The sequence below is a fragment of the Scophthalmus maximus genome, chromosome 15 (assembly GCF_022379125.1).
Source record: "Scophthalmus maximus strain ysfricsl-2021 chromosome 15, ASM2237912v1, whole genome shotgun sequence".
NCBI classification, from domain to species: Eukaryota; Metazoa; Chordata; class Actinopteri; order Pleuronectiformes; family Scophthalmidae; genus Scophthalmus; species Scophthalmus maximus.
The window spans coordinates 9033685-9061538 of NC_061529.1; the positions used below are offsets into that span (position 1 = coordinate 9033685).

The 27854-nt window shown below is 44.0% G+C and overlaps 1 protein-coding gene across 9 annotated transcripts in view; it reads left to right on the forward strand.

Moving 5' to 3' along the window:
• The window catches only part of qkia (QKI, KH domain containing, RNA binding a), a 74680-nt gene that overhangs the window by 9498 nt on the left and 37328 nt on the right, over positions 1-27854 (forward strand). For all 9 annotated transcript variants that reach the window (XR_004785501.2, XM_035611548.2, XM_035611551.2 and 6 more), the window contains exons 2-3: positions 14979-15121; positions 26113-26229. Coding sequence is in view for 8 of the 9 variants with exons in the window: in XM_035611548.2 (XP_035467441.1) it covers positions 14979-15121; positions 26113-26229 (260 nt within the window). In the remaining variant the exon portion in view is untranslated. The remainder of the gene's footprint in view (positions 1-14978; positions 15122-26112; positions 26230-27854) is intronic.

Below are 27854 nucleotides of genomic sequence, written 5' to 3' on the forward strand. Positions count from 1 at the left end.
GTGATCATCTGATTATAATGGGTGTGTGTGTGTGTATTAGTAGCCACATCATTTTGTATTTTGCGATCCTGGACAGAAAGCCAAATCCAGCAGCCCCTTTTTCTTAATTATTGTTAATAAAACAACATTGACATAAAAATATTAAATATAATATTTAAGAATATCCTCAACCACAACTTACTTGGACACCACCATTTTCACCTGACCCCCACCATGATCTTAATTAGTTGCACTTGGAATTTGAACACCTCTGACCTAAGAAGTCTGATTCTTATCAATGGCTGCTTTCAGACATTCACTGAAATCCGGACATTTTCCTTAACTTTTGTGGAGGGGCTCCACGTGAGAACTCAAATTTCCCGCAAATGTTGCTCGGGACTTTTCCGGAACTTTTCCTGCCAGCCTCTCAGTAAGATCTCAGGGATTCAGACTTAAATCCCCCAAAAAAGTTACTATACAGTTTGACGTTTTAACCAGCTGCCACAGTTTAACTATTTCTCTCAACCCATACTACACTCTGGCCCTAATGTCTGCTATCTCAGCCCAGTGTCATTATGTAGGAATGTTGGCCATAAAAGACTTACAAGGTGTTGCTTTATTGTCGTCTTGGATAAGATTACAGCTGCTCCTGTCTGCCTGGTGCATACATTATCTGGCGGAACGTGCCTGGACAAGCTCGCAGACACGGAGCGCAGGGAATTTAGAGAGGCAGCAATTTGACTGAAATTGCTGCAAATGTTTGAATTAGATATTCGTTTTGTGAATACCTGCGTCGTGTGGGTGAATTATGTAATTTATTGTCGGCTTTATTTGTCCTCAAGGGTAAGTTAAAGGAGGCTGGGGATGGACGGTGTGTAGACAGAGCAGGTGAGACAGGTGTGGGCATGAGCAAGGTGTCAAGGTGCCAGCTGTTGTTGACACCTTAAGGTGAAGAATAGTCTGCCAGGAGATGGACTCGTCTTCCTCCGTCCCCTCTAATTCTCCCCTCCCTTCTCTATTTGTCTGACACAAGTTTGGGCTGTTTTTGATGGGAGCACTTCCTCCAACCTTATTTTTATTGAACATCTGACACTTTCGATGAACCATGATCCCAGTTCTATCTCCGCTCCTCCTCCCACATCACCGACACTATGTATAGTATACAATCCCGCTCTCCGTTAACGCCCTGGACACACACACGTGCAGGTTGCTTTGCTTTCTCCCTCCCTATCTTTGATTTCTCTCTTAAAAATGTACATACGTCTGTTTATGTTATCCCATTTTGTTGAGAGAAAAATAATAGATATCGTGCTGCTTGGTATGAGGAGTGTTCCATCATTTCATATTCTCCAAAGATAAAAAAAATAATCAGTCTGTTATCTCAAGGGAGTGACTCATTTTTCCTGGCTTTGTCTTTTTACTTATTTATTTTAGAAGAGTGAGTCTCATCGCCTTCTTTCCTTCCCTCTGTCTTTCTTTTCTCTTTCTTCTCCAGATTTTCTTCATTCTCTCTCTTCTTCCATCCGTTTCCTCCTTTGTAGCTTCCCTCCTCTACTCGAATGAGTATGTGCGGAAAAAATCTGGCCTTTGGGCTACATTGCCTCTTTCATGTGAGGACCAGTGGTGACATTAAAGGCCCACAAGGCGGTCTGTCGGTTTGCATCAGCCCCGCTCTCACTGTCTCCGCTCAGGACCCTGGTACGCGCTCGGCTCTCCACTCACTCACTCACTCAAAGGCTCAAATGTTAGTTGGTAGACAACAACATGGCCGCACCCACTGCCTGTAATTGTGCACATGTATATGCATGTATTTATCAGATTAGTTAAGCACTCACATCCAACAGCTTCGAGGCAGATCAATGTTTAATGGCTTAAGCATAATGGAAGCTTGGTTAATGACAGACGAGTCAGCGAGACGGCTTCTCCATCTTTTATCTCTCACTTTCCGACCCAATTGTCACTTCCCCTCTACCATCTTTGTTGTTTTTTTTTTCTTTCTAAATGGCACATTCAAAATGGCTTGGCAAACAATACAGATCAACCAGATGATCTCCAGGACCAGACAACCAGACCAACCAAATGCACAGCCAAAGAATATGGTCGACAGACAGAAGGGAGTAGTTCAGACGGAGCCATTTCCTCTTTGTTTCATTGTCTGTACGTCAAGATAAGGAATCTTAATATCTGGATGCTCATCAGACACCAAAAGAGTTTTCCAGCATCAATGCCAGGCCTGTTTGTTCTTCATAGAGAATCACTACCAGTTCGACTTACAACCACCAACACAATCCAGTACAGAGCATTTCAAGTTCTGGCAGAGGACCCAGCGAATCCATCCAGATATTTAACACATTTCTTGTATGTTTAATTTTTAATGTAAGAGTAGGTGTTTGAAGTGGTAAGATTTAGATCCTGGAAGGCTGGTGAGGAGTCGGCACAAAGACACAGCAGCTGTGATGCGAGTCTGTGTGTTGACACACACGGGGACAGCGACTGAGGGGCTGTTGGACTGGAACCTTAGACGCCGGCTACAAGCCCCCGCAGGCCCCATCCCTGGGGATGGAACAACACCTGACACACACATACACACACCCGCGATGTAGCCCGTTTGTCTTCCTGTGTTCGCTACTCATGCCCTTCCCAGGTTTTGCTCAAATTCCACGTTGCAGTAAATGCATCACTGTCGTGTGTAATTGCAGCCGCGGAATCCCTTCAGGGTGGGTGGGCGAGCTAACATTGCAGGGAGACACATTAGTTAATTAGCACCAGCAAGGTAACAACAATTTTCTAATTTCACATTATTGAGTTGTAGTAGCAGTAGATTTGGAGTGGGGTTAGTTCATCTTTGGGTTACTTCAAAGGCTTCAAAGGTGTTAGAACATGTTGTCACCTCGTCTATATCAATGAGGTTTACATACTCATAGCTAATAAACTGGCAACCGAATGTATATTGAGAACAGGAAGATGACACTGAGCTCGTCAATAGTTTTTTTTCTTTTATTAAAATGCAATCAAATACCACAAGAACACAAACAAAGGCATGCATAGCAACTGTGGAGTTGAATCAATGTCTCTTTTTCACAGCTGAATATGAATAAGACTCATAAAGGTAGCGTTTATTGCATGGCTGTCGGATTTGATTGCATCAAGTTGTAAAAGTTATTTTTTGTGATATTTTTTGTTTACGGAGACTTTTTGTTTGAATTGAGTCATATTTTAACAGTAATTCACAGTTTCCCAACGAAGGTGTTTAAGATTATTGCAGGATATTTACTGTCCCTGTGAATAAATCAGGAGGTTTCAGTCCATTGATTTACCTTTTGGTCTTGAGGTGTTTGAATCACCTACCACCGTTGTCTGATTTTCTTTTTAATCCATCACAATCCACTCTCTCTTACTTTTGCTCTGTCTGTCACATAAAAACCGGATTGAAGATAAACTGCTGATGAAACACACTTGAAGGCAGTCGTCTCTGTGTTTGCTTCTCCTTCTGTTTTTGTTGCATCAATTCTTTCCTGTTGTTATCAGGTGACCTCATTCCCTGATACCGAGAGAGTGAAGAGAATGTGGTTGTTCCTCATTCTTTCATCACCCCACCCCCCCACCAAACACATTAAATAAAGAGATTTATTTTTTTTCAATCTGTTTGTTGACGTCCACACTACGGCACTCCTGGCAGATCCCTGCCGCTTCAATCTGTCCCTGATCAAAAATCACTGGAGTCACAGTTGATTTGCCAAAGATTCACAGTTGAATTGCAGGTCGTGACCCCCCCCCCCCCCCCCCTTTTGCCTTTTAGCACTGTTTAACTGTGACAAAAATGACCAGCTGAATCATCTCTACCTTTACCTGATCTCATAATTTGCCTCCTCCACCTTCACATTCACAGTTCCTCTGAAATTCCTGCTGCCCTGTATGTCCAGATTATTTTTCGGAGCATTTTTTCAGCTTGGGATCAGAGGACAGAGATGGCGATCTCTGTGACACAAAGTCAAAATTTTCCCTTTTGAACTGATGGTGGGGACTGTGAGAAATTAAAGGACACTGTGGGCTCCTTAGTTACAGGGGTGGGGACAGGAAGCACAGAACATGTTATCGTCTCCAGTCACATTGACAGTCAGAGCCTTTCCTTCCTTCCTCTCTCGTTTCCTATTCTGACAGCTGGACCTTTCCTGGCATTGTTGTATGACAGAGGGGGGAAGCTGTTTGTAAGGGTGGACATAGTTCAGCTCTTTTTTTTATAGATGAAAAGTGGTCAGCCCCCTGGTCACCCCTTTGAGACATAGTGTCTGTTTATACAGCGTCGTACAGCGTCGTCAGTGTTTACTGATGGGAAATGTCCATTTTCTTAAGCCCGTCCAGGTAGTCACCAAAGGACAGGGATACCCCCCTTTGTCACAGGCCAGGGTACATGGTTCCAGGGCAACCGTCAAAACAAGTTGGGGCCAAGGGCTGTTCTTCCACTGCACATACAGACACACACACCAGCAACATGCATCCTGACTCCTCATCCTGTTATTCTCCCCGTTCCTTATCTCGTGGTCTCACATCTTGTAGAGCTCCCAGCGTGCAACCTGCATCATTGTTGTGCTGTTTTATGTGGGTCTGACTGTACAAGGGCAGCAGACGCATTGCCGTAAAAGTATATCTATGGCCTCTGTGGGTTTCTGGAAGCGTATGTTGTGTGCGTGCGTGGACCGAAACACAGAGAGTAGAGTTAAATGTGTTATGGCAAAGTGGGAGAGTGATTCTTGAATAGCACAGCGCTGCACAGCTCTGGCCTTGCTCTTGTTTGTTTGCCTGATTTCAGCGGCAGGTAAAGTCTGTGAAATGAGTCCCCATGAGATATGGAAGAATCAACATTCTGTTTGGCTGGCATGCTTTGTTCATGCTCCGAAGGTGTGTTTATGTTCATGCTAATTAATCAACTAGTTTTTGACTGCACCTGTCATAACTAGGCATCCTCTTTAGTATGCACAGAACCACACAGACGCAGGATGTGTCCATGGAAGTGGGGGGTGTGCATCTTCCTTGTATTGTAGCTGAAAGCTGAGGCAGGATGTTACCCTTTTTTGACCAAGTTCATCCCATCAAATGTGATTTCAGCTCATGGGGCTTCTCTCTTAAAGCCAGCCTGTTAAATGACTATTGCTGTGGCTTCCAATTTAACGCTACATATCGCTCTCTCTTTAGATGGCATGAGCGGCAGTAAAACGAGCCTATCTTTGGTTGGAGCTCGAGTCTGCATTTGTGTGCATGAGGTTGTCTGTTTCAGCTGAGCTAGGGTATACGGCTACTTTAAAAGGTGAACCGAGGAGAGAGTATTACCACAGAATTCGAGCTTCTGCTGTGCTAGATTATTATTTTGTGAGGTTTTTTTTGCAATCGTTGAATAATTAACAATATTATGAAAATAGTCTGGGAAGGAGCTCTGTTAACTACCACACTAACACTCCCCAGTGAAAGAGAATTACATCTGAGTGAGTGTGTGAAGGAAGGAAAACAGTTTTGGTAGCTCGGCAGTCAGCACCTTGCTCAGTCACTTTTTTTGGGGGGGGGTCTTCCCTCAAGGTTTAAATGTGAGTGCACGCGTGTGTTTCACCTCAGGATCCTGTCGAAAGTCGACCCACGCAGAGAGTAATGAACGTTGGCCCCTAGCGGCAGCCATTAAGAGCAAACCATCATGGTTCAGTATTGAGCCAGCCCTCCCTGCCAGTTTCACCTCACTCTATGGTAGACCCCACTGCGTGCACAAAACTGGCACTCCCATGGCTCATTGAGCTGCCAGCATGCCCCCCAGCAACACACACACACACACACACACACACACACACACACACACACACACACACACACACACACACACACACACACACACACACACACCCCCCCCCCACCCATAATGCAGTTCCACATCATCAAATGTGATGATCCCTTGTTCTAATTTTAGTCTGAGGTCTTAATAGCTTTGCAGATACTGTCTGAAACACTAATTCCACTGTTAAGATGGGGCTGGAATAGCATGAAAACGAGGATAATAAGGCCATTTTCCACAGTTTTTTTAGGGATTGTGTAAATATCTACCACAGTAGTCGAGCCAAATGTTTCCGATTAGCTCAACATCTTAGTAAAATATACAAGTTGCATAAACAATTTATTTATACAAAACTTTGATCATCGGGTCATCTCATTTGATTGTTTTGAATAATTGGTATATAGTGTCAATCGATAAACAATACATTCAGTAATTGTCCTTATTGCCTCTGCCAAGGAGGTGAAACATTTTCACCCGTCTCATTTGTTTGTTGGTTTGTTTGTCTGTCTGTCAGCAGGATTACACAAAACTACTTCACAGTTTTCCAAGAAACTCGGGAGAGTGTGACATGGGCCAAGAATGAACCCATAATATTTTGGCGTGGATCAGGACAAAGGGGCGGATTCAGGCCTATTAACGGGACTGATCTCTATGAATCTGTGCAATTCGGTGCGGATCCAAATTAATTCCACAACAGGAGTTCTACCACGTTACAGACCGTCTTTGTGGCCTTTCCATCTCAGGGGATTCTGTAACGCTGTATTTCTTAGCCACTTGACAGTTTTTTGATGAGATCGCCTCACTGTTCATCATGTGCTCAAAATTGGCGTCATAACTCCTCAAGCGTCAGTGAACTCGGCCGACATTGAGCCACATCTCTCAGGACAATCGCCGCACCTGCTCTTATGTCACTCTAGTCAAATGGTAACTCATATTTGTTGTTGTGTGATGCTAACTGCAGTTCTTCAAATGTTATTACCTATTTTTCAGAAAAAATTTAAAAGAAATTCTCCGGGGCATTCCTCCTCCCCAGCGTATCCAGCCCCCTTTGTCCCACTCCATCACTATTCCCCCCTCTGTCCCACCTCCCCTCAGCCCTGTCTTTGCTTTGGTCCCCCTCTCCGTGTCTGCTCTGTCTGTTTGCTTTGTTTAATCACCAAGCTAACGGGCAATGACACGTTCCTATAACACAGCATCACCGTTGCTGCCAGCAGCCACAGAAAAGCCCCATTCAGCTTGGCACTTCTTCCCCTTCCTTGCGTGCAGGCGCAGTGACAGGCCCAGAAAACATTGCATTTGTCACTGGTTATGATTAATGGCTTCGCTGATTGCTGTTCTTGGCCATCACCACACCTACACGTTCTGCTTTTAGCACACATATTCTCAGGGGTTCAGTCAGAATAGAGGAGGAGGTAGGCAGTGAACTCCAATTTGTCAATGTTCCTGACATGATTTAGGACGGGTTTAACTCATGTTTTGATTTGATAGACTACTGACTTCAATCTTTTTTGTTGTTCTCAATATTTAGAGTAAAAGTTGATTTAAGATACTTATGATGAAGAAAACGGGACTGTAACAGGTTGCTTAAAATGAGTCTTGTCCTTCCTGTTAAAGCTTTAGATGTAAATTGTGATAATCCTGTATTCTGCTATCAAATGTAGAAGAGGCAATATTCCTCCTTATGTTTGCCTTCTGCAGACAAAATACTTTGCAGGATTGGCTTCCTCGGCTGTCAGTCACCGTGGTAAAATGATGAAACTAGTAAGCGTTGATGTGTGATGAGGAGCAGGTACACGTTTCTGTAATCTGTGTTTTTACTCTTTGTTACTGAACTAAATATGAAGCCACGGATAGTAAGGCACGATGGAGGAGAGGCATAGGGCTATTTCCTCCATGTTTCCTGTCGTATTTGTTTAGCAGATTTTTCTCCGAGGCGGTTTCTCTCCTCCCTCCATGTGGAGTGTTATTTCTGTGGATTCACATTCTCAGGGGACTTTTGCCTACAAACACAAAAGCTCATTAGCTCGTGTGTGTGGGGGTGTTTTTAATGTGCAGTTTATTTTTATATGTATTATATGCACTTACGTTTGTGTCCGATCAGGCACATTCCTGTCCAGTGTTGGACCATGGCTAAATTATGTGCGAGTTGTTGTCCGTGTGTGTGTGTTTTCAGGCAGCTTCATCTTATTATTGATGACCACAGAGCGGAACGGCCGGGATACAAACGTGAACGTGTACACTCGCACAACCCTGCGAGTATATACGTAATGTTGGGACATATATTCTGTTAGTGCAAGTTTTTTTGGAAGGATTTTTTAATTGCATCAACCCTTTCATTCCCAGTTTAGTTCCTTTGTGTCTTGGCTCGCCGTTCACCCATGAGATAGTTGAGTGCATCTGTGTGTGAGTGTTTTTCTGTATTTTATTGCTTTTTTTCTTTTTTACCTGGCTCAGAGAGGAGAAGATCCAGAAACCTTGTTATGCCAGTCGTTTATTTAGTGGCCTATCTACTTAAAAACCTGCCGCTGGAGCTTTTTACCCAGCCTGCCTTAGGAGAATCACTGACACACAACATAAATCTCACCCTCTGGCTTGCAGCAAATCGCACCGTCATTCCTGTCTAGAGCCATTTAGACCCCTCAGCCTGTGGGGGCCAACACTTATATCCACATCATGTCAGGGTTCAGGACCTGTGTGGATGAGTCGCAGCAAAGCAAAGCTGAAATGTTATTTCTCAGTACCATTTTGATTTTGACAGTTAAGCTGATTGCACAACATTAATAAAACAAATATGTTAATGTTCCTCCTGTCCATCCTGGTTAAAGTGATCTCTTATTAGTGCAGAGATGGACCCCCAGCCGGTGTCAAAAGGTCAGCCCGAGCCAACGCTTCAGCAGACAGGGTTATTGGAATCTAATATGCATCATGCAAATTATTATTATTATTATTATTTTTTTTTCAGTCGAAATTGCTTCCTTGTGTTTCTATCCCCGTGCTATAGCTGAGCGAGGAAACACAAGCAGGTACTTTTGTGCTTAAAAGACTTTCACCTTTGGCAGTGACCCAGTGTAAAGTAATGAATGAAAACAATGTAATCAATGCAATGAAATCCAAACACATTATGTCTGTTTTGCTCCAGCTAAATAACAAAACAATTTGGATGTGAATGAACATTATCCGGGGGTACACAGTGTTCCGGCGCACACCGATTACATGATTTACCCACTGCCCCCACCATCTATTTCACTTCTCTTTTTTTTTAGGCATGAAACCCATTTAGTTCAGCGGTGACGCCGACAAACGAATGCTAGAATGCTAGTTATCAATACTTAGTTGGAAGCTACACTTGTAAATTGAAAAGTGTTTGTCTCCATGTAGCGGCAGAGTAATTTCACAGGGCAGCGGAGTCGTGTCACGTCTCGTGACAAGAGGAGAGTCGACCGACAAGGTGGAGGATTTGGCAATTACCTGTGCGGCGATATTTCGGATTCTACCCAAAAGTCAAAAGACAACCTGATAATATTAATGAGGCAATCTGCAAAGAAAATCTGAAGGTAACCCATCTACACACAAACCTTCAAGTGCACCAACAGAGTGAGACAGCCTGCAGGAAAATCTAACATTACAGATCAAAGTAACCGCCCCCACAGATATCGAGCCAACACGGCTTTTCTTGTAAAATTGTCTGGTGTGATCAGTAACATCGGAGTTGTCACAAGTTTATTTCCCGCTGGGAACATTTACTCACTGTGGCATCCTTATTCATAGGGCTGCGAACCCAAAGCAGGTCACACATCAAATTTAGCATCATGTCCTGGACATTTTTTGGCGATACACTTGTAGGACTAGATATTCCAAACCTAAACCTGGTATTTTCTTGCAAATGCAGAACCAAAGTTAACAGCAAAGGAGTAGTTTGTGCATCAGAGGAATGTGAAGTACAGACGTACTGTTAAATCAAAGATTAGGAAGTTCAGAAAAATTAGACGGAAGCACGAGGAAACTTATTTTTTTCCCCCCTTCATAAGAAAGGAGGGAGACGGAGGCAGCTGTGAGTTGACGATAAGACCAAGAAATGCATACGTTTTCATGGCTCAGTCGCTCCCCACCAGTGCACGCTACACTTTGGATTTCTCTTCTTTAAAGGAAACCTCTGTCTTTCATGTGCTTGGCCTGCCAAACCCCTTAACTGTTGAAGTGGAGTGTCGCCTTGGATAAAGTTGTCTGTCCTGTGAATAAAGGGCAGGAATGCATTAAACGTCCAAATCCTTTCACTTGCAACGGGTACCCGGGCTTTGTGAGTGTGCGGCTTTAAAGTGAAAAGGCTTGTCCCTCGTTTCACTCAGCACCAGCACATTTACGTGTATCTGTGATTTCGCTAGTGTTTTTAGACACAGCCGCCACAGCTCTCATGCCGATATTCACCTCAGCTTCCAGGGCCTGTTCAAATCATTGTGTGTGTGTGTGTGTGTGTGTGTGTGTGTGTGTGTGTGTGTGTGTGTGTGTGTGTGTGTGTGTGTGTGTGTGTGTGTGTGTGTGTGTGTGTGTGTGTGTGTGTGTGTGTGTGTGTGTGTGTGTGTGTGTGTGTGTGTGTGTGTGTGTGTGTGTGTGTGTGTGTGTGAGAGAGCATGGGAATACACTGACACAATAGTTCTTTTGATGTAAAAACTAAACAAGGTATATTCATTCAGTCTCCCTGCAGACTAGAGTTGCACATTTGATCATTTTGGCTTTAATATTAATTGGTGTTAGACTCAGTCCGTCTCAGGTGCCAGATATCAGCCTAATACCAGGCATCACAAGGCATCTAAAGCTGCTTTCCTCAGGCAAATCCGATCACACTGATTACTCGCCCATTACATCTCTCTTTCTCACACACAGTATCTGTATGGACAGATTTTCTCTGCGTGGTCAGGAGGACTTCTTTTTTTTCGCAGTGAGGACAAAGCTGTTATGGAGCAGGTCTATTTTTGGGCTCTTAATGGACTTGTTCCCATTCTCGAGCGGAGCAGGTCTCGCTGAATGATCTTCACCAGTCTTAAACCTGATTACCGTGTCTCCTTCTGGACTTCTTCAGTGTTTTTAATTTTGCCCTGTTCCCTTTCTTCCACTCCCTACCCTGGCTTATCTCGCTGGTCCGTCTTTGATCTCTCCCATCCACTGCGTCCTCCCCTGTGTTTGTCCTCACGCTGCGTTTACATTCATTAGATCATGTTAGATCAGAGGGGCTGCAACATTAGAAAACATCCCCACCTCATTTGGCTATTATTTCATCGCATGCCCTTTTCTCTCCGCATCCCAACCACCCCTGAGCCTTTCTGCCTTTCTGTGTTTTTGGCATCAGGCTGGGTTAACAAATGAAAAAAAAAGCTTGTCTATCCCATGGTGCTGAGTTCCTGGTCAAATACCACTCATTCATATAAGTATATAGACATATGGATTTGCTTTTCTCTGTTCCTTCTATATTTTCCTGCCTTGTGAACATAAATTTCCTGGCTGTGCTTAATTCATATGTTCCCTGTCAATTGGAAAATAAATCTGTCTTAGGTTAGACCTTTGGTCTGGGATGGTTAGTAATCCTTCTTAGGAACACAATATAGAAGCTGAGGATGAGGGCTAATTGTGAAGATTCTTTTTTGTGCCTGCTGCTTTTAAGGTTGTAAATTACATTTCATGTTGCTTATCAATAATTTTTGTTGGAAAAATGAGACTGGCATAAGATGTGCTTGGTAATAAAAATCACTGAATATGGCTTCATATTCTACATCTCTTACCAGTAAAGTGTTCACTTAGTCACATTAAACCCAACATCTCGGCACCTATATGAAGACATTTTCTTTTCACAGTATCACAGTTTTCCTCAGCAGAGGGAGTTTGCTCAGTTGTAAGTTTTTATACGTGGTGAGGGGAAGTCCTTGAAATACTAACAGAAAAGGGAAGTAAGTGGACCTTGAGTTTGGTTTTTGTTGTTGCTTGGCGTTTGCCCTGAAAGAACCCCCTCTCAAACCCCTCCACCTGCAATCTCCTCCTTCCACAGCCTGCCCTTTCAATACTCATGTCTGCCAAGATCACAGAGAAGATGAGGAGAACTTTTCTCATTTCACCTTACAAAGGGCAGATAGATATGCAGCCACAGCCTGTGCCATTCTTTTTTCAACTGTAGAAGGGCAGAACTTCAGAGAAACAACAAAAAAAATAAATAAGAGAAGGGTAAAATGAAACGTGTTAACTTACATCGAGGCAGAAAGGAGCGGTGTGAGTCAAGAGGAATAGAGCTGCAATCTGCTTGCTCAGCACCGTGGTTATAATTCTTCCTCTTTCCGCTGTCTTCCACTCTGCTCTCAAGGTCGATTTTTGTTTCGTCTCTACGGATATTTTGGTAAAAAACTGAAAGGATATTATCATCTCTTCCATTGTGTCTGTGTGTGTGTGTGCAGCGGCCCCCACCAGTAAATAGACAGCTCTGACAGGTGTGTGTGTGTGTGTGTTTGCGTGTATGTGTGGTTTGCTGAGTCAGATTGTGGATGACACTCCAGCATTGGGCTGAGAAATGGCTGAAGAAGAGTAACGGGGGATCTGTTACCGCTCCTCATTCATCTGTTGAACCAATGCAGCGGGGCCCAAAAATCGGAGATCACTTTCCCATGCAAGGAAAACTGCTGTCAGACGCCGATTGTCTAATCAAAGTGCGTAATCCTGAATTTTGCCATTTAATATTGGCGTTGGAAGAAGTTACCCCCCCCCCCCCCCCCCATAACTGCCCGGATTTCCCAGATGGTGATCCTTCTTCTCCCTCCCTTGTGCCTTTTGTACAATATCAGCCTTTTCTTCTGGGATGGACAGCTAGACAAATGATTTTGTCGGTCATGCATGGCAGGGGGTAATTTTTAGGTGAGCGGAGCACTTCACAAAAGACTTGGCACGCTTAAATTAGAGGTTGTCAAATGCTGCACGGCTCCACTGATGGCCCAGCACGGCCTCCGTATGTTAATGTGGCATTTTAGGAACAGGAAATAGAATTAGAAGGAGGAGGGTGCTGCCGCCGCTGCTGGTGGAAGCCGGGCCGCATTGTCACGTGCCCACGTATTCTTTTCCTTTGTCATCGGATGGACTGATGTTCTTTAATACATTAGACTCTGCATACACATACAATACATGTATGTTATCTTTTTTTAATTTCCCCCTTTCCCCAGGAAACATTTGTAAGCAATTTTGTTTTCCACTATTACCACTACTCCCCATTTCCTCACAGACCTGTTCCTAAACAATGTCTGAATGTAGCCCGAAGCCGCTGGTGTCGATTAGCACTGATGTAATCTGTCCGCTGGGCTAAATACTACGAGGATGAATTCATCTTTTGAGAGGACAAGGAACAATCTGTGTGGACTACATGGTGGTGAAGTCGTGTGCTGTGGGGAGGAGTCGCACTGGGCCAAGTTTCCTTGCTGTTTGTGTGGTTCCAATGTGTCCCCCAGGTGTTGACCGCTACAGCTGCAGGCCAGATGTTTATGTGTATGCTTGTCAGTGTCCATGAACCCATCAATCACACACTTGCCTGTCCGTCGATAGTACCCAGCGGCAACATATTTTCAGCTCAACAAGGAAGCCCTGCGAGCTAATTCCATGGCTAAATCCACGAGGTTTTCTATAGTGTCTTGTGATTTGTAAAATGTATAAATGTTCTAACTGAAACCAGAGACACATTTACTACAAATGCTGTAGAACCTTATTTGACCCTCCTTCTAAATGTGCTTCCGTGTAAAGAAAAGCCTTGCAGCTCAGGCGTGCTTCACCAAGGGCATCTTTAGTTGAGTCTCGGGTTCCCCGGGTAAAAGTTTTTATAGAGAGGCCCCAACTGCCTGAAAGTCTCATGAGAGATTGAAATAGTGCCTAACACCTGCTGCCACTCCACACCACACACATCACACCCACCATCTTCTTTTAGTTGTTTCACCCTCAGCCCTAAAAACACCTTTGAAGATGCCACATCTCTCCTCCCCTTTACTGCTGACTAGCTTTCAGGTTCAGGGTTGACTGTCTCAATGTTTCCCAGTAATTTTTCCGGGGCCAAGAATTTAAACAATTAACAAAATTGGTCTTGACGGTAATATTTTGAGCTGTTGCTTCATTGAAGACCCGCGTTGCATTGCATGGATTCGCTCGGCCCCACCTCGTTCCGCTGTCGCACTTTCTCTCTCTCTCACAAACACATTGACAACAGACCCATCTGTTGGGCTGGACACCAGGCGCACTGGGAGGAATCCTGCTGCGCTGGTCGCCCAGAGGACTGTCAAAACGTTTTCATCGTCCTCGGTAGGAAGGCAGGCACAACTCTCTATGTGCCTTGTCATTCAGGGTGCACATGAGAGCGCGTCTTGACATGTGCCAGGACTGAGTTCACTGTCCAATAGCAATAATCATCCCTCAGACTAATGGGAAATGTAGGATAATTGAAGCCGTCAATCCTGAAACATTCACATGTACATTAAATGCAAACAGACCCACCAGAAAAAATGAATGAATGAACATCCACATAGCACAACTTTCCTCCATTGTGCGAATTTGTGTGTGTGCTACAGAGGAATTCAAGTGGAATTAGAGGTGTGTATGTGAGTGTGTGCGAGGTCCATCAGATTAATCTGACAGTGGGATCAGATCTGAAAGCATATACGTGAGTCCGAGCATCTCCCCGCCTGCCCAGTCACTTGCGTAGGCTGCTCTATTAGAGAACGGCCACTGGGGAGCACCAGGCAGAAAAGAGACTGTGGCGTTAACCCCTTTACAGTGCAACACTTAACTTCTGTCTCTCATATAGAATAAAACGTTCACAGGTTTTAGTAAGAAGAGTTTTGAAAAATTGCTGTTTCCTGCATTTATACGGCATCGGCTGTCAAATATTTTTGTACTCGCAGGGCGCGATAATTTATTCGAGAAGCACTTTCCAAAAATAAAAATACAAAGCAGTTTTTCGATAAAAACATACTGCACTCAAGGCAATTGACACATTTCTGTTGTTTTTCCACACTTTTCTTTTTCCCGGCAAAGATTTATATGCTACATTAAGCTTTTGCCCAGAAGTCCAAATCAATATGGCAGCGATATATCAAAAACGAAATAAATAGAAGTGCAATTGCAGTGTCATTATTCATTTGCTTACCACAATATTCCAATTTTTGTGTTTCAGAGATCAACAGAGTGCGTAAAGACATGTACAGCGACACAGTGAATGGCCTTGTGGAAAGACACCCGTTGGAGCTGCCTGAACCTCTCGGACCCATCGTCCACCTGCAGGAAAAACTGTTTGTGCCTGTCAAAGAGTACCCCGATGTAAGTATCAGTTTTTTGCATATAATATTGGTGCATTTGCTAAAATGCTGATACTTCAGCTTGAATTTCATTTTGGGATAAAGGAGGACGTTGTGTGTTTGACACAGGATTTGTTATTTGCTATTTGTTTGAGATCCATGGCAAAATCACAAATGCATTCCTGCAAGTCGTCAAAAATATATTAGTACTTTAAAGATATAGATTAAATAGAACACTGACTTGTATAGTTGTAGGACTGAAATGTATTTATGCCCGGTAAATGCTTTCAGTTTACCAGCCATTGGCAGATAGACCATACTGTTAATTTTGGACCCTGCATGGCAGTTGATTTAGGTGCGTGTCAGGATTTGCCCACAGTCGGTCATCCCCATTCCTGTCCTAGTCGTAGTCTCTGGCACACACACGAATGGCTGCTCCGCGTCTTGAGGAGCAACGTTTCTCTTAGTAATCCCGGCGGCTTGCAGTGAGGAAATGAATGGAGGGAGGTGACGGAGGATAAGAGACACCGTCGAGCAGAGCAAGGCCCAGCCAGGCGTGGGTTGCATTTTCCCCCTGACAGGATTGATAAAGGGCACCAGGGACCGGCTGGGATCAGCTTAGCTCCAGCTGACCCTCAGACCAGCCCCTGAACTCACAAGCTAAATCAGCCAACTGAGTCCCGTCTTTCACCTCTCATCGCTCGCGACGGGACCTCGGGCCCTTGAACAGTTCCCTTATTAGCTGTGAGACTTGGTTGGTGTTGCTTTTGAGTGCTAATTGCATTTTATTTTTGCTTTAGTTATTGCTTATAATCCTTGACTTTCAAATAGATTGACCCTTTAGTAGAGCCATTTGTTCCACCTGCCCTCTCACAAGTGATGCAGAACATTTTGTCTTTTCCATCCACCTTTTTACGTCTTAACCAGTTGAACCTTTCCTGCCATTTCTGTCTCCAGTGTTTCTGTTGTCTAACTGGCCTCAGCTGCGTTACTTCAGTTAGTTTATTAGGGAAAACTGGCTGAAGGATGTTTTGACTAGTCTTTGTTGCACTAATATGCAGAATCAAGCCAGTGAGTGAATCTCTTTGTGGAGGCAGAATCACCAGAACTTTTAAATATAAACCAAAGATTATATTAAGTTGTTTCAGCAACATAGTTTGTGTATATTTGTATTCCCATATGTTATTTATAAAGTTAGATATTTATTCACCATATTGTTATCTTGGCCATTGATATCTTTATGATACTGCCTCAATGCTATGTGGTGAGTGTCACTTGTGGCTGTAAGATATTAATGGAACGACACACACACACACACACACACACACACACACACACACACACACACACACACACACACACACACACACACACACACAGACTATTTAAAGTGCTGTATCCTCAGATGGCCCCCGTGTTCCCTTTGCTGGATGTGTTTTGCTGCTTCGAACAGAGCAGGGCTCTAACTCACAAATTGTGTTTACGAGCTCCCCGGGAAAGCTACTATATTAATTAGGCTTCCACCTGGTGGCTGAGATGAGTCACTGATGACCTTAGTAGACACAAATTTATACCAGCGTGCACACAAGGAGCTACACGTCCAGGCAAATGCACATGCACACTGAAAAATGGCACATATTTTACTTGGAAGTGTGGTCATTACATCTGTAGGAAAGGAGGAGCTTTGTCACATACTGGATATAGATGTGATTTCTGTTTGTGTTTGCCCATTTCTCTTGTTCTCTCTGCTGCTCCCTCTACTCTTTGCTAGAGATAGTGGGGAGTTTAGAGAGGGAATGAACAGTGTTACTGTGTGTAACCGTGTGACCTTCACCCATAACTGCGCTTGTCTTATTGTCTTATTTAATAATTGTTGTTTACAGCAACAGTATCTATAAATCCAGTTTGTATCTTCAAGGAGGAAAAATAGTGGAATCATTTAGTAGTGAGGTAAGAGGGGAGATGATTTAAGATCAGTTTTGAAAAGGAAGGGAGGAAAGAAATGACAACGGACGGAAAGAAAAATGTCACTTCCTATCCCCATCTGCCCACTGCTAAAGGAGAGGAAACGGTAATGATGATTATTAGTCTGGGGAATATTTTCCCCCCTCACATTTCCGTCTGATTATCCCAGATTCCCCTCATCGCAGAAAGTCGTTTGCATGTGTGTGAGCGAGTGTGTCTCTCTGACGCAATACTAGGTTCTCCAAAGAAAGCAGGAAATGACGGTTCAAGTCTGGTGTTTTGTGTTTTTACATTAACTTGCCTGCAATAGAAGTTTTGTAGTTGTTCAAACCATTACTTCTGTCTTTTCCCTCTTTCAACACATGTCATTTTGGGATTCCTGCCATCTGCTTGCATTCCTCGCAGTTTTCACTTTCAATTACAAACAAGACTCCCACCATATCCTTAGGCGGAGGCCACACTCGCTCAACAGGGCTTTCTCTGTCTCTCCTACAAGTCCCCTGCTCTGGTTTCACCAGAAGATAATGAGATTGTCCTGGTGCCTGGATGCAGTGCAGCATGTCAATTCTACCAAAATAACTTGCCTTGCCAGCACACCTCCACTCTAATTCCCTTAAGTGTGTCCCTTTTCTGGCTCTTGTGTGCACTTGCCGGTGTGCCCCACATCTGCCTGTGAATGTGTTTGTGTGAACGCCTGTGTCTCCATCATCCTGTCTGCCCGCGTGTCTCCCTACCCACTCCCTCACCGTTAATCAAAGTCAGCCGTTTCCTGGTGTCGTCAGTGGTGCAGAGCGCTGTGAAGCGTCACTGCGGAGACTGCATCTTGACTGACAGCTGAGTCGCAGGCTATCTGATAACTTCAACCTTCAATTAAATGCTATCTGTGTCTCCACTTTTCTCCCGAGCACACGCTCACACACACACATTGATAGGCAGCTGACTGGCGGCTCGGCGTGTCATTTCTGTTGACCTTCAGGCATCTGAGAGGATATGTGACATGTCTTTTAAGTGTGTCTCTGTCTCCACTTTTATTCCCTGTGTATTTGTATTTGCCCACCGTTAAATGCCCAGGTGGCTTGTGGGCCAGCCACTGGGTAGCAAGAGCTGCTTAGGGGAGAAAACACACACATGCACTTACGGACGCCACCCTTCCTTTGCTGACTCTGTGAAATGGACCATCCGTTAGACGTAAGCTGTTGAGCAACTGGTAAACAGGACAGTCCAAATTCTTCTTACTGACCCGAAGACGTCACAGAGAAAAGAATGGTCACATATATAGGGTTTTTCTGTGGCCTTCGCGTTTATCATGTGTTAAGGGGGTTGTCATGGAACTTGGTTGAGGTTGTTTACCTCAGTAATGGAATCCTTTTAAACCTCCAATTTCCCCCTCTTCTGCTCCACTTGTCGTCTCCACATGATCTTCAGAGTAGCAGATGTTTGATCACCTTGAAAGCCTTAATTCTTTGGTTATTAGTCCACAGTTTGAAGGTAAACGAGTCTAGTTGAAGACTACAAATTACTTGTCTGCTAAAAACAGCCAAAGAATGGTTAATCAATATTGGTTCTATGGACTCCCATGTCGGAGACAGACAATTTGTTTCTTTTGTTGTTGTTGTTGTTGTGTATCGTATCAGTGTATCGTAGCAACAAGAAAAAAGTACTTTGCCCTGTCTCATAAACTCAAGAATTGAAGTGGTGCCTTTCTTAAAGAACATTTACAGAATTAAAAAAAAATTAATTACAACAAGCAATGAAATTAAATGCAACTATATAAGATAAAAATAAATGCCATAATAAAATAGATTGTTGGTACGTGTCATATTTTAGAATAGAAAAACATGCTTTATTACCATGATACTTCACTGCCACTGCAAGGCACAAAAAAGTGAGCATATCAAAGAAAGGGCTGTGGTGGTTTGAGCAGACTGGATGTTTCCTGGACCTTTTTTTTTCACTGCAGCAAAATTGCCAGGCCAAGCCAGCCACAGGGAAAGTCATTAAGCTTGTTCCCATGAGGGTGTCATCACTTATCATGCCAGCTCCTGATATCCTCCTGACCCCGTTAAGTCATTACCAGTCCTGGAAATGTACCACCCCACACCTCGCATCACCGATAGAGCAGCGAAGTGGAGGATTTCTGATGTGTTTTGTTAGTCGGCCGCGCATGTTGATGATGATAATTTGATGAACGGATGGTTTTTCTAGTTAGCTATTAGATGCAGACGGTATTGACAATGATAATCTAAACCCAGAGAACTATTTTTTGTAGTCGGTTAACATGACAAAGGGCATCGTTGTAAACTGATGCGTATTTATAAGTGCACTTATGCCAGTGGTTTCTTGCATATCACCCAACTGTGCTCGTATACTGTAAGCGGATGACTTCTTGTGATACCTTGGCCTGTCCGTCCCTGAAGTCATTTAACTGAGAGGTGAAAATGGAGAATGAAGGACAAAGGAAGCAGGTTGACCACACAAGGATCTAAGGCTGCACCAGGGACATGGTGTCAGCTTATACAGCGTCTATAGACTGCTTCCATCATCAATGTTTTTGACTTTTAATGATACACGGTGCAGTATCAATGTTAATATTCCCTTTTTTGCTTAATTCTGAAAAATGTTTAGCAAGGATCTCTCCTATTAGGTTATTAAAAAATACACAAACAGAAGAAGGTTATTTTATATATATATATGACAAACTCCACACAGTCTGGAGTCTTTTGTGAACATTTTCTGGAACTTTTTGCCAGCCCCCATAGTAATAGGTGCCAAAACTGACTGTTATGTTGGACACAATTGTCTCGTAGAGTTCACCATTTATTACAAAAAGTTAAAACAACAAGTCTCCTGCTGAAAGAATTAATCCCTCAGCAAAAAAAATTGAGCTACGGCAAACAGAACTCGATGAGTAGATGGTTGCAAACACGCATAAACATCGGATCTTAGCATAGTCAACAATGCCAAAAGCTTCAGTACATTAGATTATATACAAGGTTGTCTTCCTCTAAAAACACAACAGTACAGGTTGTTTGTGCAAACGTCTCATGTCTCAAAGTTACATATTGTTTTTTAAGCCACATGAATAATAATAATAATAGTGGCATCATTCAGTCTGTAAAGGCCGACCTGTACACATGAGTAGGATTGGATTTTAACAGTCGGCTGACGTATGGGCCAAAGATGATGACGGATGAATGGAGTTGCCGATGGTTCATCAGATGAGTGTGACTTCAGGGCTCAGCATGAACTACTGCCGTGCTCTATTAAAGGGATTGAATAGTGGCCAGACGTGACCAATCCAAATTGGATGCTGTTTCCCTCCTTGTCTTTATGATTGGCTTGAGGATAAGGTAGCAGGGCATGGCTAACATCATTCCACAAAGGGCAGTCTACAGTTGACATGAGATGATTAACTAATGCTCAAGTGAACACCGAGGGAGAGACCAAATGTTATTCATCATTTTCCCACCCATTGTCCATTTTTCTCTTTCTGCAGCATGTTTGTCTCGAAGTTCACAAACTTTGCCCTGTGCTTCCCTCCATCACGTCTCCCCGACTTCCAGCTGGCATCAGTCTTTACGCTCTCCATCTCTTCGTCTTGACTCCTCTGTATTTACACGCTGCCTGCAACCCCGAAATAAACCCAAACAGAATCATCAAAGGAGCCATGGATTAGGCGCTAAACGCTGGATGTGCCGAATAGAGAGCTTTGAAGTCTATAGGGCCAAGAGGCAACGATGTCATCATCGGAATCGAAGTCAAATTTTTACTCCTTCATCGCCCCAGCTTCCTCACCTCTATCCCCCCCATGCATGCAGAGTGCTGTAGGTTAAGCACCTGCCTGCTCCTCGTGTGTGTGTGTGTGTGTGTGTGTGTGTGTGTGTGTGTGTGTGTGTGTGTGTGTGTGTGTGTGTGTGTGTGTGTGTGTGTGTGTGTGTGTGTGTGTGTGTGTGTGTGTGTGTGTGTGTGTGTGTGTGTGTGTGTGTGTGTGTGTGTGTGTGCGTGCGTGCGTGCGTGCGTGCGTGCGTGCGTGCGTGCGTGCGTGCGTGCGTGCGCGTGCGCGAGAGATGGAAGAGTTCAACCAAAAGATAAATGAGTGAGGAAAGGCAGGCAGCTGACGTGGTCAGGGGAGGTTGAGCGTAGTCACAGGGAAAAATTGATTTGTGCTGCGAGAGGCGCATGCACTACACGAAGATGACGGTGCATAGAATCATGCTTTAGGACAACGAGGAAAACGAAGCATGATCCATTTCTGGGATCTATGAATGGATCAATTGTTGCCTCCCTCGTTACGTTACAATCAAGTGAGATCAGTGGGGAAAAGATGGGTAAAGTCTGAGAGCAGGAAAAAGATGGCAGTGCCTGGCGTATCCACAGATTCCACCTTGCTTTGATACATTGCTCTGAATAGTCTGCTTCTCATTTCCATAAGCCCAGTGAGGCTGGCTAATAAGTGATTGGTATTCTCCTCTTGGCCTGGCTCTTGCCTCGTTGATAAGCCCTGCGCGCACACAGCCAGAGAGCATGATCTCATTTCCTGTCTCCCACCACCACCACAAACAAACGCCATCAAAGGCAACAATTGTTCTTCGTCTCCGAGCATTGTTGGTGGAACCGCTGTTGCTTCTCAGTTGTTCACACAGAAACAAACCACAATGCACGTGCACGCACAACACACACAACAATCAGCGTCTGCAAGAGTTCACCCCATGTTTTGTGGTTTCACATACACACCCGCGCTGTGTCATAGACGTAGATATGAAAACCTGCCTGTGGAGTAGTGATAACTGGGGCTAGACAAAGGCCCTTTAATGTCAGTGTAAGCCCCTGTCCTGAAGGGGGCTTTGTCGTAGTGTGTGAGTGTGTTTCTCTATTTGTGTTTGTTTGAAAAACTTTTCGAAACCAAAATACAATGAGATCGAAACAGAGGAGAAAGACTTTGTCAACCAAAGGTCCCAACAACTGCTAACGTGAAAAAAAAAAAGAGCAAGAAACAATGCAGGAAAATGACCAAGAAAAAAAAAAAAAGACAGTGGGGAGTTTCCAAGTTCTCAAAACAGATAGTTTCTGTAGTTCATGCATGTATCCTGTTCACCAGCTGGGCGTTGTCCGTGATTGATAACACAAAGTATTTAAACACACATTTTTTTTTTGGCTGGGTCAACCACAGTCCACCACAACATCCCTGAGTGAATGAGACAGATTGAGATAGATAGATAGTCGGTCGGCTGCTAATTGGCCATTACTTTTTCAAAATAATATGGCTCGAAGGGTTTCTATTTTCTGACCTGCTTAGCGACTCTTTGGGGGGGGGGGGGGGCGACACACCTAGGGACTAATCTAGCGACTTTTAGGACAAAAACCTCACCAGTATTCCCCCGGGAGTGAGAGGCACACCTCTCCCTCTCTGTTGGATCATCAGCCCGTCCCCCAGGCAGAGGCAGCGCAGTGTACGAGACAAAAGCCTCTTTCACACACCGCAACCCTGAACTTTTGTAGACATCAGCCGGAGGAGCTGTACGTCTGCACACAAACGTCCGAATGAGTTGAACCGGACAATAATCAGAACGTAACCCTGATAGTCTGTGTAATGTCCAACTGAGCTTATGTGTGAATGAAGCCGGTCATTCACAGCGAGCAAGTTGGAGCTTTTAATTCCGTCCTCCATTTTGCAGTCTGACAAGAAACAGTGTTGTCTTTTGTTTAGCTCCAGAATAACTTGCTGTAACTATGCATGGGCAATCTGGCACCAAAGGGGAAAATACAGCTGTTGGTTATAACAACTTTTAATGGTTACAAACCTGTCACCTTGAAGTGATGCTTCAAGGGCTCCTTGGTGCAAAGCTTTGGCAAAAAGCCATGGTGGTTCCTAGACACGACAGGGTTTTTTTAAGACCTCAGTCTGGGCAGCCAGTGAAGTTGTGTAACAGGAGAGCAGTAGAGGACGAAAACTAGCTTTTTCTAGTAGGTGCAGAAGAGGGCTAGGTAATTTAGCAAGAGGAGGTGAGGAAAGGACAGTGTATTTGGCACTTGGGGCACTGTATCCATCTTACTCCTCTGGCTCGGCTGTGTGAAGTTCCTGGCAGGCTCGATGGCTCTGCACCCTTCTGATAACTCACCCGCTTGGCTCCCCATTGTCTCTACATTCCAGTGGCTTAAAATGGAGGTCGCCGTTTCTAAGAGCATATCAACATCCACAAGAAGAATGTCAAACCTTCAGTAGAGAGCTGGGAGCCAGGGAGCAAAGAGAGAGCGCGAGAGAGAGAGAGAGAGAGATAGATAGAACTTTATACCTCCACTCTCATATAACTACAGTAGAGTTACACTTTGAGGTTTTAATAGGACGAGGCAGTGTTGTTTCTTGATACATCCCCAGATTGAGGTGAGATGCTTGAGGCGGGGGTAATTTGATGTGTGTTGGCGATTACATTCCCGGAGTGATGTGTGCGAGTAACACTTGCTGGGACTGTTTGGCCAGACACGGCGCCTGCTCTGTGCCGTGGCCCTGCCCACACGTATGTGTGCACACGCCTCTGTCATCGTTTAAAAACACACATTTGACAGTGGTTCACCAGCCACAAGCTCTGACTCTGCGTTTGGAGGGAGGGGGGAGCTCCTGTGTCATCTTCTCAACCTTTTCCCTTTTTATTTTGCCTAGCTTTCTTCCATTAGGCCCCTGCTTACTGTCAATTGCAATTGTCATCAGCATATTCGTGTCCACAGAGAATACTTACCCCTGTCAGAGGAAGAGTGGTATTAGCAACATGGTGAGAGAAGGCCAGAGAATGAAATATTTAAAGCTCCTTCTGTATCATTCAAGCAGCCACCACAGACTGTGAATCACATGTACTCTAGTCTCTTGTGACTCCTGGTGCTTGTGCTGTTCTCAATCTATTGTATATATTTAATGTATTCATGGTCTGTAATTCTGATGGAGGAGACCTGTAGCCTGTAAGGCTGGTGGGCACTGTCACATGTCCCGTCTGCAGAGAAACCTACATATAAATATAAAAACTTTTTCTAAACCTTGCAGGTGTAAATTTTGTGTGTGCGCCGAATGACAGCAAGTGTTTTTTCTTCTTCCCCCAAATGTGGTTCAGCAGTTGCTAGCAGGAAAGCTGAATAACAACACCCTGCATGTTGTCACTGTAGTGTCTTGTTTAATAGGCTGCAGGCCGTGTGTGTGTTCATGTGTGTTGTGTAGGAGTGCCACAGCACCGCCGTAATGCCCAGAGCTCGGGGTTCATCCATGTCTGCAGCAGCACTGTGATGCAGACAGACAGCCCTCTCCTGTGCCTCCTCTGGTGTGTGTGTGTGTGTGTGTGTGTGTGTGTGTGTGTGTGTGTGTGTGTGTGTGTGTGTGTGTGTGTGTGTGTGTGTGTGTGTGTGTGTGTGTGTGTGTGTGTGTGTGTGTGTGTGCTGTGTGTGCTGTGTGTGCTGTGTATACGTGTGTGTGCGTGTCAAGTCAGAAGCAGGCCAGCATGCATCGTTGGTGGCTGACCTCCGAGGACAGGTGTCCGTGCATCCTTTAGTACACACACACACACACACACACACACACACACACACACACACAAAACAGCCCCTGCACCAGTTTCCTTGATTAAAGTGAACCAAACAGACAGTTGCCTTGTGACAGAAACACATGCATGGGCCCCGTGTAGCTGCATGCAATGATCTTCTGCATCTCTCCAGCCACAGCGTGTGTCCTTCCTCACAGGCGACGGATGCAGGCAAAGCCCAGCGACTGTGGGGACACAGAAAAAACAACAGCCTGGAGATTTTCCACTGTCCTCACTGGTGTTTACATTGTTTAGAGAAAATACACCAACAATGCATTAAATTCACAATCCCTCAGTAATTAAATATGACTTCTCTCGTGGCCTTTTGGTTTTTGCAGAAGCATCGGTGCAGTGGAGTGCGTAAGCTGATGTGACTGCGTTAAAGAATTTAATGCAGCGGTGTCAAGCCTCGTCATTACTGCTCAAGAGACAAACAGTTGTACTTCTCGTCGTAAGGGAATGGTGGAAACGAAAGGTTCCATTATGCCGGTCAGAGCGTCTTAATATTTCAGGAAATTTTTCTTGAGTGAAAATATCCCATTTTAATAGCATCAGCGGTCTCTCAGCCGCCGTGCTGTCCTCCAGCCAGTGTTGAAACATGGGTGGGTTGTTTACCACTTTTTATGTATAACTGTGTTATGTTGGCCTGAAAATTGTGTTGGATTATTTCAACACATTTTCCTTTATCCAGTTGGAAGCTGGTTTCAAGTGGAGAGGATTATGTCGGTAAATACGTTTCCCTTTGGAACAAAGCTCTCACGTCACTCAACAGTGAAAGGGGGCCTTGATAAGAAAATTGTGTCAACCTCCGAGCTCACCTCCCACCAACACCTCCTTCACCCCCCCCCCCCCCCCTTTTCCCCCTCCCCACCAATCCCACCCTGATACCTGTTAATTAATTTTCTAGGTGGATGAAGTACGAGCAAGTCAATCCCAGTGTGGCCCTTGCTTGAAAATCAAGGCAGGCAGAAAAAAAAATGTTCAACATGAATCTTTTAGGCAGTCTGATCTCACTTCTTCCTTGATAATATTTTATGAACTGGCATGTTCTCTCCAGTAGTGCTGCCACCAGACTGAGAGGAGTAAACGCAACCCATGTAGCTGATGAAGCGATGTTGCTGGTGACACGTGGAATGCTGCTGAAAAAGAAAGACAGATGCTTATCTCTCAATTCTGTTTAATTCTCTGCCCGATATCTGCAAACTGATGCTAGTTAACATTGGCTACCCAGCAGGGAGTTGGTCACTACCATAAGGTGCAAATTCAAGGTGGATCCTAGTATTTTAAAGAATTATTTTGTGATTAAATAAAATCAAAGTTGTAATTAATTTTTTTCTTATTGATTTGAATTGCTTATTAATCCATTCTCCACTGTGGTCTGATTTCATATACTGACATAAAGGAAATGTAAATGTCTTTTACTCTCACACTGCATTCATCCCTGGACTCACTTTTTTTTTCTCTCTCTCTCTCTCTGTATCTGCAGTATAATTTTGTGGGGAGAATCCTTGGCCCTCGGGGTCTCACAGCCAAACAGTTGGAAGCAGAGACGGGATGCAAAATCATGGTGCGAGGAAAGAGTTCCATGAGGGACAAGAAAAAGGTAAGCTCATAAGCGCGTCACTGTGCCCTGTGCTTTATCTGCTGATAACAATGTTACTCTGTAGATTCCACTCACGCAAGTAAAATAAAACCCACAAAGAAAATCTCCCCTCTTTCATTCCCAACAAAGATTTATCACCTTGTTTTGAAATATTACACAATAACCTGAAACTTTGATTGGTGGGGCTGGGGCTGTCACCCAAAAAAAAACCCACTTGCCCCATGGAAACACGAGGCAGACACCTAAGTTGATGCCTGGTGGCTGCATTCTGACACCTGATAGGGTTGTTTGCAAAATGCTGCGCAGTGGAAAATACAGGAGGCAGTGCTAAAGAAGAAGGCCAAGGCCAAGGGCTACCGCTATTTCTGGACGCACTGATCTGAGGTTGGAGACATAAAAGGATAACGTGGCGTGTATACATATCCCGTGACCCAAGGGGTGAACTATTTAGCGTTACGTTACCTCGAAAAAATGCTACGCACAAAATATTGCATTTGATTATAATTGGGATGAGTCTGTCAGACAATTTCATTTTCCACACATTGAATTTTGATGTTCAATTCAGCCAAAGCAGATAGGTTAATGCTAAAAAACCTAAACTTTGACTAAAGCAGTAACTTTACAGTACATGCATCCTCGAGGCGTTCCAAAGTGTGTCGGATCAGATATGGTGTTTGTTTGTAGAAGAGGACAAATTGATAGCTGTTTTTGGAGCATTGTGGCATGTTTTGCCCATGGGCTTCAGCCATGTTATTATAGCTGCTTTTAGCTTTTTTTTCCATTTATATTTTTCTTCATTGAGTGACATGTTTTTAGTTTTTTTTCTTCTTTTTTAAAAAAATTTTTGTTACCCAGATTTGCCAGGAAGTGGTGCTATTTACAAATGTCAGGAGAAGTGTATTTTATCCCTCTTGGTATGGGAATCACCTTCTCTCTACACACGTCTCTCACACACAGTCATTTTTTTTCAGCTGAGTCATAATCTTAGGAGCTCCAGTTTGCTGCAGGCCTGCCGTTTTCTTCCATCTTCCCTCTTTATTTTCTGTGGCTCCTCTATTCGTATTTTAATTTCTATCCCTTCTCGTATCCCTCGGAGTATGTTCATTGTTACAGAACAAGATTACAACGTTACAACGTTCTGCTATGGTTCTTTCTGTGGAATTAGACCCAGAAGTAGTTAAATGGGAGTCAACATGCTCAAGCATGTACAACACCCCCAATACAATAAAGGCTCGATACAGTTCATATTTTCCAAAAACACATGAGGAGCTTGTAGAAGGTATGAAGAAAATGGGAGCATTTAAAAAACGCCAACCATGGTTTTTTCTATGCGCATCAAGGAAATGAACAGCCTTCTATTCTTTAGTTCTCTGTTTAATGTATTTACTGTAATGTTGCTTTAAGTGAGGGAAGGACAATGGAAAAAAAAAAAAAACAGCCAATGGTCTCCGATTTTTTATTTCCTCATTTTCTGTCCCCACTGTGGATAAATAACAAAAACAACACTCTAAGGTTAAGTCACTGTACAAGAGCTCCTGAATGGCCTCGCTGTATCATAACTGTGGCTCCGTCCTAGACAAAGCCACAGCCGCAGCCTCCAGTCGCTGCATCCTCAGCCTCAGTAT